The 12075-nt window shown below is 37.1% G+C and overlaps 1 protein-coding gene across 1 annotated transcript in view; it reads left to right on the top strand.

Moving 5' to 3' along the window:
• Positions 1-11957, top strand: part of LOC149775982 (uncharacterized) — a 60777-nt gene extending 48820 nt beyond the window's left edge. The window contains exons 19-23 of the mRNA XM_089941101.1: positions 5419-5573; positions 5825-5947; positions 6389-6503; positions 6796-6889; positions 10008-11957. Coding sequence (XP_089797227.1) covers positions 5419-5573; positions 5825-5947; positions 6389-6503; positions 6796-6889; positions 10008-10146 — 626 coding nt within the window. The 3' untranslated portion in view covers positions 10147-11957. The remainder of the gene's footprint in view (positions 1-5418; positions 5574-5824; positions 5948-6388; positions 6504-6795; positions 6890-10007) is intronic.
• The last annotated feature ends 118 nt before the right edge of the window (positions 11958-12075 follow it).

Raw genomic sequence — 12075 nt, 5'->3', positions numbered from 1 at the left:
GCACTGCACCACACTGTATTCAAACATCACATGTGCAGACAATAATGTTTATACATATCCTTACAGTTAGTATTGTCATTATATTTTACCTGAATGCTTCGTTGCTTTATTATACTATTATCAGTTTCTGGGTCAGCTATTTAAGATTTAGCACTGCAAGGAGATTGCGTTCTAAACAAATTGTGCATGGCTACGGTATTATATGTTTTGCTTTATTTGTCTTACAGATTATGGTTAAAGCGCAAAAAACGCACAGCTCAAGACAAATACGTTACCAGTCTGCATGCTGAATTTTCCACTTACCCTTCAGCCATGAAGAAGCAGACATTGACACGCTCTGAAACAGTTCCGCACCCAAGTTACCACCATATGACTCCTTCTATTTTGACCCATATTAGTTAGATTTGATTCCTATGGCGGAATAGCGAGGGTCAGAGCTAACAAACAAAAAAGTTCTCTGTAATTCAGCCGATATAAGGACAGGTAACATGAATCAAACATCTCACAACCCGTCCATACTAATGATCCTGATGATATCCCTCTCACTCGGATGAACTATTTTCTTGCGACTGCCGAGACCAAATACTATTTATCACATAGGGCCAACATTTCAATATTACGTGATCAGTCACTAACAGCCAGCTTCCCGTACGTAGAGCCCTACTTTTACAGACATGTGCCGGGACAAGTTTAACCCTGATGACACCTTGAAACACTCATTCGGCACTATGCCTTGAATAGTTTCCCCCGTCTCAAGAGATGTCGTTTAGCAATTTCTCTACACTCTGCCACGAGAAGGGATTCTTTACTCAGCGACTGTCTCGAAATCACAGTTTCTACTTCGGGTCGTTCTACGAGTTTAGTGAGCGACAGACCTCGTCATCCTTCGCCATATAGGTCTCAGGCATTATAGGGAACCTTAGTCTCACCTCATGCAACAAGATGATTTTTCTTGTTCTCCAGTGATGTTGTCTATTCTACATTACCCGATGGCACGGGACGATTAATCCTTCCGAGCCTCCATTGAGGACGTATTCCACCTTCGAAAACCTGAGATTTTTCCTCCTCCTCCCACTTCATCTGCAACCTGAACTAGAGCTTCAGCACCTGTTGATATTATGACGGAACAGACGAGTCCAACTTCGATTACTTTCGCAGTCTGGGAGAGTTACAAACATTCTGACCGCACCATACTCATCAGTTCGTCATTGATTTGGAATCCTATGCAGTTGACAGTGATATCGCTGGTTTGGGGATGACAAAGCATCATTCCATACGTTTCCATCGGATGGCCTTTGATAACACTCGGCAGTTAGTAGATAATATAGTTGCCGTGGCTGCAATGTTAGACTTTCCCCGATATCGTTATCTTCCAATAGGAGAAACATAGTTTATCTTCTCTGACTCCGAATACTCAGGACATGCACGGGAGTCGGTCTCAAGAATATCCCTAGTACTGTACAGAACCACTCAACATAATTAAGCCAATTCCGTAACCAAAGCTACAATTTACAAATTGCGAAACACAATTCAGTGTTCTCTCCCTGCACTTTACCCAGGGTTCACCATGCAGCCAAGTTCAAAACACCGCATTTATCCTCTAACATTCATTTTAACGTCCAACTTCAAGAAGTCGGCAAAGATTACATCAATGAGACATAATTCCATCCCTTCCACAACCACTGCGTCAATACGGGCATCATAGGGGAAATCAGCAAAATGACCTAAGGGCCACTCTTAAGACACGAACTTCGGAAAACCGTCCTTGTAGAAGTTCCACCCAGCGAAAGCAACAGTTCTCGCATACCAAAGTGGATATAACACCGAGAGGGTCCTATCGTTCGTACCAGATTTTTCTTGTCCACAAAGACAAATGGCACTCTGCGTTCGGTCATCGACCTAAGCGCTCTCAAGTAATGCATCCACGTCCCATGGATCTCAGAAGAAAGAATACAGCGCATATTTAACGCCATCCATGATGGAGACTGCGTCATCAGCGTGGACTTACATGGCACATACCTTCATGCCCCTATCCAAATGGCTTCTAGGACTTTCCTGCGATTCGCCTACAACATCGTATACCAATTCAGGACACTCTCATTGAGTCTTCACTCGTCTGATGAATTGAGTAATGGCATATGTTAGGCCCATTTCTGTGGCAGCAAAGTCAAGTTACCTGGAAACATCAGTGAGTTAGATCTAAGAAGACATGATAACCTTTGTTACCAATCTGCACGTCTCGTCAACCAGGAAAATCCGACTAGTACAATCTCAACAATTTGTTCACTTAGGTATGGAGTCCACTATACACGCAACATACTTTGTCTCCCTCTTGTTCGGTGATTGGAATTCGAACCATGGTAGCTCATTTACTTTCGGGGAATTCTATCCGTAGGGGAATTCCTTCTCCTACTAAGAGTTCCCAGCGCAGGGTCCCATATAGCCTTTCCTTTGCGCCCATTATAAATGATTCTTCTGCTGGAATGGACACCTGAAGATTGTCCACTGGACCATCGTCTCACCATGCGCACACAACTAAAGCACAATGTACGGCACTGGGGCACCCAAACGTGGCTCACGGAGGGCGTACATCCACAAATACAGCGCCAGAGATTACAGTTTGTACAGGTAAAAGTTCGGAAGGCCGGGAGCGTACCTGCTCGCATCATGTCGAGAAGCCAGCGCTGCATGTTGACCCAAAGAACGACAACTTATTATTAATAAATTCTGGACCTGACTGTAGTTGTCAAAACCTTTCACTACTGGCAGGAATGTTTTGCATATCAAGAGAGTTCTCAGTCTGTCCGACAACTCTACAATGGTGACTAATCTCCAGCGACATGGAGGAAGGAAGTTCAAGGACATTTGCCTACTGGTGTGGGACTTATTAAACTGGTGTTGTCAGCTCGCCATATCCTAGGTCTCCTAATGTACTAGCCGAAACTTTGTCCCTGAGCAATCAACTAATGCAGACTGAATGGTCTTTTCGTCTCTCAGTTTTCATTCAAATATGCACCCTGTGGAACCGACGGTTGGTGGACCTGTTTGCAACAAAACACTGGTAGTCGGTGCCCTGTCGATAGGTTGGAAACGGCCTGGATGCAATCACCTGCCCTCCAATAACTCTGATTTCAAAAAGTGGTACAGAAAGCAAGAGAATCAGAGTGTCGCCTTATCCTCATTTCACCACTTGGATGGAGAAGTCGTGAAACAGCGTCCTCATAAATCTCGCAAGGGGACTTCAGACTCACCTTTGTCTACTTAAACAACCACGACAACAGTTATTTTACTCTTACTCAGAGCTACGGAGCCTCCACGTCTGAATCACATGAAACAGGTCCTCAGAAATAAACAATTATCAAACCATTCGTGGGGAGCATCGCTTTAGCAAGGAGGTCCTCCACCTTGAAAAGATACGAAGGCATATGGCAAGTTTCACCCAGTGATGCACAGATCATACCTCTCCAGACATCTAAACCGTAAATAGCTAACTTCCTCTGGCTCTTCGTAGAGAGAAAGTTTGCGCTGAATTTAATACAAGGTTATCGCTCCACGATTGCTGACACATTTCGTCGTCACGCAAGAGAGGATATGGGACAAAACAAGTATTTGTCATACCTACTCTCTAACGTTGTGTATATACAACCATAAACAATAGTTGTAAGCCCAGTATGGCCATATCTTGAGTATTAACTGGCTGAACAAGACATTTATGATCCACTTTCGCGGACATCTCTGGAGTACCTTTCATAAAAGACCTGCTTCCTCATGGCGTTAGCAACTGCTGCAAGAATTAAAGAAATGCATGCCCTATCAGCAGACTCGAATTACGTGCAGTTCCGACAACATGGGTCAGTCTTTCTCATGACGTCATTCTTTTGCATCGTCAAGAACCGGCTTCCTTCCGCGGATAACCAGATTTTTGTCATGAAATTTGTATGTTATCTGTATACATCAGCTTAAGGCCACATATAAGACTCATTTCGCGCTTTACCTTAATAGAACAGAGCTTTTGCGTTGAGGGAGATCACGCCTCTTTATACTTCTTATAAAGGGACATGAGGTTATATCAAAACCGAATATGTTGTCCTGGATTAAGATGGTTTTTCGCTCGGAATAGAGAGAAATAATCGTAGCTTAAATGAATTTATTACGCATCTCGGCTCACAAGGTTAGAGCAATAGTCACCAGACTAGCATTCGACCGGATTTGCTCGCTAACTGATATCATTCAGGAAGTGGAATGGAGGTCAGAGTCCATATTATCTCACTTTTATCTCCGAAATCGTCATCCGAGAGAGGCAAATTCGATCTAGTAGGACCTATATTTGCAACTGAACATGTCACACCTCCAGGTCGATCGACAGCTTCTTAAGACGAGGCTTCACTGCTTCCGCTGGATTTTGCGGGGTGAAATGTTATCCCTATTCTGAAGTCACTCCTTGATAGATAGAGTCCACTCTAGTCGGGTTATCTAGAAAATGTCTAGCATACATTAGGGGACCGGAGATGGTATCTCCGGGGAAAGGTGATATACCTCACTCAACCTCTTATCTATTCTCTTAAGGCATTAAGGTTGGGTAACGTATTTAAAGAAGACACCATTTGTTTCTCTTGTAAAATATGTTTCTTCCAGTATACTTACCCAATTATAATACACATAGACCATCCCAACCACCACGCAATTATATCCATTGAGAGCGTGCCTTCCGCTTCAGACGTATCTGATGTATTTTTGGAATTAACCGCCATTTCTTATTCGTAAGGGAAAATCACTCTTCCTGATCATCTCTAGGCAGTAGCATCTAGGAGGGTTGGATATACGCGATAGTAGTAGTTTTACTAAGGTATTTTGATTGGGTAAGTATTTTCGAAGAAACATGTTTAACTAGGAAAAAATTATCTCCATATGTTAATTGTTACAAACATCAAGTCTTTCTCGCTTCTTGCGGTGATGGAGGAAGAACGATTCCATATACAGGCCATATTTGTATGCAGTAAATTAAGACCTAGCGCTTTATATAAAGGAAAAGATAAATAGTATACCCTTGATTTATTTCTTTAAATAAGCTACCACTTTCCAACATCAAATCAATCTCCAGTCTCAACAGCAGAATCTCTGAATGCATAGTCTGTTTATGTATATAAGGTAGAATTAGATAACAGGAAGTGTAGAGCTAAACGGATGTTTTTGCTAGCGTGGAATCAATAATTTGTTTCTTGATTGGGATCATAAATTTGCCTTTCGTTGAACATTCGAAGTGAATTAGAATATTTCTTCAAATGGGTTGACTTCTTCTGATCTAACGTTTTTCTGTTTCTTATGTTCTCTGATTCGGAACTAATTTTTATTTTATGTGGAATAGTATCGACATCCTCCAAAATAAGGAATCCCATTTTATTTTACATAATTTGACAGTTGGTCCATTCATCGTCTTTGAGTATTGTGAAAATGGGCCACTGAAGGACTATCTGGAAAGCCAGAGGGAATGTATGACCTTGCAGCTACAGGAAATATTGTTCCGCTTTGGTCTGGATATCTGCAAAGGAATGGAATACCTCGTTTCCAAAAAGGTTGGTGTAATAAAATACTTGGTATTCTACTGGAAGAAGTTGAAACATGTTAGTTGCATCTTCCAAACAGTACTTATTCGTTTAAACAGTTTTGGTAAAAGAAACCTGGATTAATATAAAGCATTGTCTCTCATTATGTTAATACCTTTCTTGCGGTATCATATTTCGTTCATACCTTCATGCCAGTTTTTGTGTGTTTGCACCTTCATGCCCATTATTACATCGCATAATGTATATATGCTTATATTTAGATTGTTCATCGCCGACTTGCTGCAAGAAATATTCTTCTTACCTCTTTGAATGAAGTCAAAATCTCTGGGTTCGGACCACAGAACTTCGAACTAGATGTTAATGATGGAGATTCTGAGACGAAGGTGTGCATTATCAGTGCCTTTATTGTCCCCAGTTCATGAGACAGTCAATGAGTAAAATGCTTGGGAAATATATAATATAAATGTTCTTCAACTCTGATCGGAAATAAACATAAAATATAATTTATCTCTCTTTCATCTAATATTCAAGAACGCTTAAATATATAGTACGTAAACTATTGTGGAAATATATACCAAAAATAAATACAATTACCACAAAAAAATATGTAAAATGTTATGTAATCTAAGTAGCGCCTTAGACCAAACAAGTATTACTGACAAATATTTTGACAGATGAGACATTAGAGGTTGATTCAGTATAAAATGGTTTGAGAATGTACTGCTTTATGCCTTGTAAAAAACAAAAATAAGATGAAAATGAGAAATTAATATTAGTGTAATGCTGCTAGTTATAATGGCACTATTGCAAAATTATTATTTTAGGAGAGGATTCCAATTAAATGGATGGCACCCGAGTGTATGAAAAGCACCGCCGACGCGACCGAAAAGAGTGGTGTATGGTCGTACGGAGTAGTTTTATGGGAGGTCTTCAGTCTAGGTCCGCTCTCTCTCTCTCTCTCTCTCTCTCTCTCTCTCATGTAAATTTGCACATTTTCATTTTAACACATTAAAGTTTGTATTTGTGGCTTAGATTAATGCATTTGCCTTTTAAATTTTTACACACAAAGTGATTTATCTATCTACCAACACAACCACACCTTCGCACACACACATACACACATACGCACACACATACATGTATATATATATATATATATATATATATATATATATATATATATATATATATATATATATATATATATATATATTCCTTTTGGTCTCCATAGGTAAGTCTCCATACCAGAATATCAGAAGCCGTGACCTACCAGCAAGACTAAGAAAGGGAGAGCGTCCTTCTCAACCAGAGCTTTGTGACGACACGTAAGTTTTCCCTAATTCTATGTGTTATGTATCTGATACATTTATATTGGAAATACAGATGTAGGAGTTTGTGTAAGCATCTTTTGTGCAAATTCTTTATATTAATAGCGTTTATTACTTTGATCTGAACATATAAGAAAGCAAATACTATGTTGATTGTTGCAAATCACTTGTTTCTCGGCACATTGAATCCCATAGCGAAGCATTCATCTTTCTCAAGGACCCGTTCTGATACTGACACTGTTCGTTGTTCTCGAATCCGGTCTACTAATGTCGCTGCTTCTGTATAGCTTTTCACTTTCATGGACTTACGAAAACCACAGATCTTAACGCTTGATGAGATACATTGAACTTTCTGTTTTGCACCTTCTGTTTCGACCATGTATACGTTTTCTAGTTGTGTAAGATGTACATTCAGGTTTGCAACTTTACACGTGCCAATACTTCATTCTAAATTTGATTTACTTGAATTTTAATACTACAATATCATATCTTCTAATTCCATGTGCACGATTTTAGTTTTACATACTTCTTCGCGTAACATTATTCCGTTTCTAACTCTCCCTGTTTCATTCTAACACTCTTTTAGTTACATATTGATCATCGCAGAGGAAGAACTACATAACGCAGTAGAAGTTCAGATGCAGCACAGTGAAAATTACAACTAAGATACGAGCATAATGCATTACTATTGTGACCCATATTGACAACAGATCGAGCTGTTAGATTAATCACTAAAGAGGCCAAACCGGCCCGTCCTCAGTATATTTAGATTCTAATAATGAAAAATATAGCCACGAAGCCCCTATTCCACCAACGAACTTTGGTTAACTTGCCGTATCGAGATCTCGAGATCGAGAGAGAGAGAAAGAAGTTGTACCGAAGGAGTAGACTGACACCCATAATCCAAAATAATAATAGTTTATTTTAGTTAATTTAATTCTATTTTTTTTTAAATTGTTTTATTCATTTTAAGTAAACCGCTAATTATAACACAAACTTGATTTTTGGCTTAGCAACTATTTCGTGACCTATCTGCAACATCGCAAATGTTCTTTTGCCCCCTTCCACACCACGTCTATCTTTATCAAGCACTTAGTTACAAATATTGTTTGACTGTTTGTTTGTGATGTTATTGTTTATAAGATTAAAGGTTTAGTTTTATATTCTTTTTGGAACATACCGGTGTTGTGAAATAATTAAGACCTAACCGATTTTCACCGAAATAGTGGTTTGCTTATTTAAAATATTTTGCTGAGTGATAAATTTACCATATGAAAATTCGTTAACAGATCAATAATATGTATGAAATTTAATTTTTTTAATAATTGTCTTCCTAAATATAAAACGTTTATACGTAAATTATGTACAAGTATCGTATTATTGAGTAAGAAGTAAGATTCTAACATTTTTTTTCTCCATTTTTATAGCCGTAAGCAAAGAAGGAAAACTGTGAACACTGATAGGAGTTGATTTATTTTCATAAGGTGATAAAATATTTTGAAATGCTTTTGTCTCAAAATGTAATATATCAGAGGCTCCTTTGGGAAGTTAATAAGGTATTTAATCCCACTGGTATTTGGCGCGTTGTATGGGTTGAAATGGATGATTTAGAGTACGTATATGTACAGGGAGCTAAACGGCTGTTAGGATAGCACAAGTGTTAGAAATAAAATCAACTGATAATACATTTTATCAGTACTTCTCGCATGCTGACCATTTATTTCAGCAGGGACCTATCTTGCTCACGCATGTGTTTGTTTTCACACACACACACACAAACACACACACACACACATATATATATATATATATATATATATATATATATATATATATATATATATATATATATATATATATATATATATATATATGGAGCATGAGATTGAGTGAGAGAGAGAAATTAAAGGCCAGGTAGGTCAGTGACTTGCAGAATTGGGGAGACCTCTGACCGTTGCAGCGATTCTGCAGAAACTTCTGAAGAACGGTGAAAGTGAATAGTAGTTTGTTCTGAATTCTTCACATGTAGAAGACGCATTCTATTAAAAAGATAGCAAGAAACAATACTCTGAAAGAATGGATCATTTATATTGTCTTAATATTCAACAACTACTGCATTGCTGTCGAAACACGGCAGGTCGGATCCGCAGTTTAGTCATCCTGAATCGCGTCACTTTTTTCATTCTGTTATCACGACGCACACTATTGTCATTATTGTCACAACGGGATATTAATTAATTGCATCTTGCGTCATGCTTACAGAAAACTTGTACATTTCATTGCACTACCTTATATTTTTCGGAATGTGAACGTTTTACTCGTGTAATACATAACACTGTGTTAGAAATTGAAATATATCAATTGCAAAGAGAAATATTTGTATGTAATATCAAAAATGTACATATAATTACCCAAATACAATCAGAAGACACAAAATCGCATTATTGTAATATACCTAACACAGTAATGCATATTGGCTGATGCAAAGATGCAATCCTGAATGTGCATCATTCAAACATAGAAAACACAAAATAGAATGTAGTGCAGAACTATAATAGAAAAATCAAGCAGAATAATGATTTAAAATGCACAAAATTGTAATACATGCATTTAATTATGGCATTAATATCCCTCCATGTTGTGTGTCATTAAAAATTCACTTCAGAACTATAGAGCCGAGAAAGCAACATTGAACATTGGCAGTATAATAATTATATATATATATATATATATATATATATATATATATATATATATATATATATATATATATATATATATATATATTATTTACTGATATTGTTTGTTAAGAATATGTGGCATTTCTAATCCCGACAGATGATGTCGTTCCATTTCAATTGATAGATTTGTGTAGCGTGTATTTTTTTAAATGCAACTGACAACGAGTTACTTTATCTTATTACAAGATTTTACTATCGAGAGGAGGCTGATACAAATAAAAAGTCACATGAATACGTCTTTACGAAGATTTGAAGAAATATGATAACACTGAATCAATGTTTTGTTATCGAAATTTCGAAAGATTTGTGGCTGTCTTTCTTTACTTAAAGAATTTTAATTCACTGCAATACTGTAATCAAACTTTTCTTACCAGTTGGTATGGAGTAATGCGAAGAGCTTGGAGCATAGTCCCAGAGAAGCGACCGACATTTGCAGTATTCAGGATGGAACTGGACCAACTATTTGTACAGTCAGCTGGAGATGACTATTACTATTCAAACGTTGAACATTAATTGGCTTTCCCGGACTGCGTTGAATTCATTGCTGTAGTAGATGTTTACAGTTACGATTTATCTGTTCATAGCAAACTGTAGTGTGAACATTTTTAAATTTAGTGATGTGATTTAGGTTCTTTGTGTTTAGATACAGAAAAGTATAATGCACCCGTTATCTCTTTAGTCCTACAAAGATATTTCTTGATATATTTGGTAGGATTTGAGCTGATGTTTGCTAATTTCCCATTTATATTTCTTTATAAATATTTTCTAAGTCACTATCAATCTATCGATTGAAACTTTTGACATTTATTTCTGTACCATTTAATTTTACCGATAAATATTATACTAGGAATAAACCCTATGTTATACAGTATGTATGCAATTTTTTGCATACCTATACTTTATCATCATGCAGTTCTTTTATTTGGGTGCGAACCCTTACTGGTTTATAACATTTTAATACCTGAGAATGGACATGCGTATAAATTATAGCTAAAAAGCACAAAATGAGAAACTTCGAATGCAAAATGTCGAAGGAAATAAGGAGTTACGTGCCCTTTCCTTCTGCATTACTGTAGATTTGCATTACCTGTATGAGATATTTTAAACTAGAAAGCTAGCACATTCAACTTGCTGCATTGAATGAATACAGGTCTTATTTGTCCAAATTCAATCGATACCTGAATATTGTCTTAAATGATGTGCATGTTTTCCAAGTGACAAATTGGTGTTTTTACTCCAATCTCACTCAATCATAAACAAAGAATTAATTTTATCATATTTTATTTTATTTTTATATTTCAATATCGTCTTAAGCCACTAAAAAGAGGTTTTCGTAAATTTGTCTAATTTCTGTCATATCAATCTTGTATAATATATTTCTAAATTTTAAGTGCATTTCGGATCTACGAACTTATGTATTGTTTCCAATATGAGAACGCTTTGATTTTTTTATTATAAATATTTACAATGGATATAAAATTAATGCCTAGATATAATTACTGTTACCATTTATGAATCCTTTAACTCGATCGCATTTACATTATTTGGTGGAATCTTGTCCCAACGCTAAGAGTTAATGTTGAAAAAAGACTTAGTAGTATATCTAGAGGGGTCCCGAGTGGCCGAGTGGTCTAAAGCGCTCTCCGTTACGGATCACTGCCATCTCACCTCTGTCTGCGTAGGTTCTAGTCTAGGATTCGGCTGACGTGGATATGTGAGAAAGCTTGCCAGTAGCTTCTCGTGGGTAGGTGGTTCTTCCTGGGGTTTTCCCGGGTTCTTCCTCCACCATTAATACTGGCCGCCATGCATAGCCTATTGTGTGCTGAAATATGGCGTTAAACCCCACAACAACAACAACAACAAGTATATCTAGAATTTGATCCAGCCTTATTTGGAGCTAATGAAGGATTTCATTTCGATAAAAAATATCTTGGCCAGTAATATGTGGAAGAGTCAATAGCCACATTCACTAAATGGGTTTAGAGTAATAATGTCATTGATACTGAGCAGGTAACTCTCTTGTAAGCAGCAATATCGTTATCCCCCACAATATTGAAAATAGTTAAGCACATTATTTTTTGTCCCGTATTAAACTGTCTCTTTATTCTAATGTGTACTAAGCGGATGATTATCAGTCCCTGCAATGTTGTCGTTTTTGAAATTGCTTTCCACTTATTTCTTTATATGACTGTTATTTATATTCGTTCAGAGTAAAACTATTGAAACTATTTACCAAATTATTACACCACTTTCTTTAATAAAAGGACATGAATTGTTTACCTAAATTCTATTCATAAACCCTCTAATAAATAGTGTGTGCTTAACCGTTTCGTTATTATTTACCCATCACCACCTTGTGATTCAAATATATTGTAGATTTATAGGTGTGGTTATTCTCCAGTCCAACAGTATATATTAAACAGATCCACTTATAATGCCACA

Source organism: Sinohyriopsis cumingii, chromosome 18 (assembly GCF_028554795.1).
Source record: "Sinohyriopsis cumingii isolate HCF-2022 chromosome 18, ASM2855479v2, whole genome shotgun sequence".
NCBI lineage: Eukaryota > Metazoa > Mollusca > Bivalvia > Unionida > Unionidae > Sinohyriopsis > Sinohyriopsis cumingii.
Note: the sequence above shows the minus strand (reverse complement) of the source record. Positions and strands in the feature narration are given on the sequence as shown.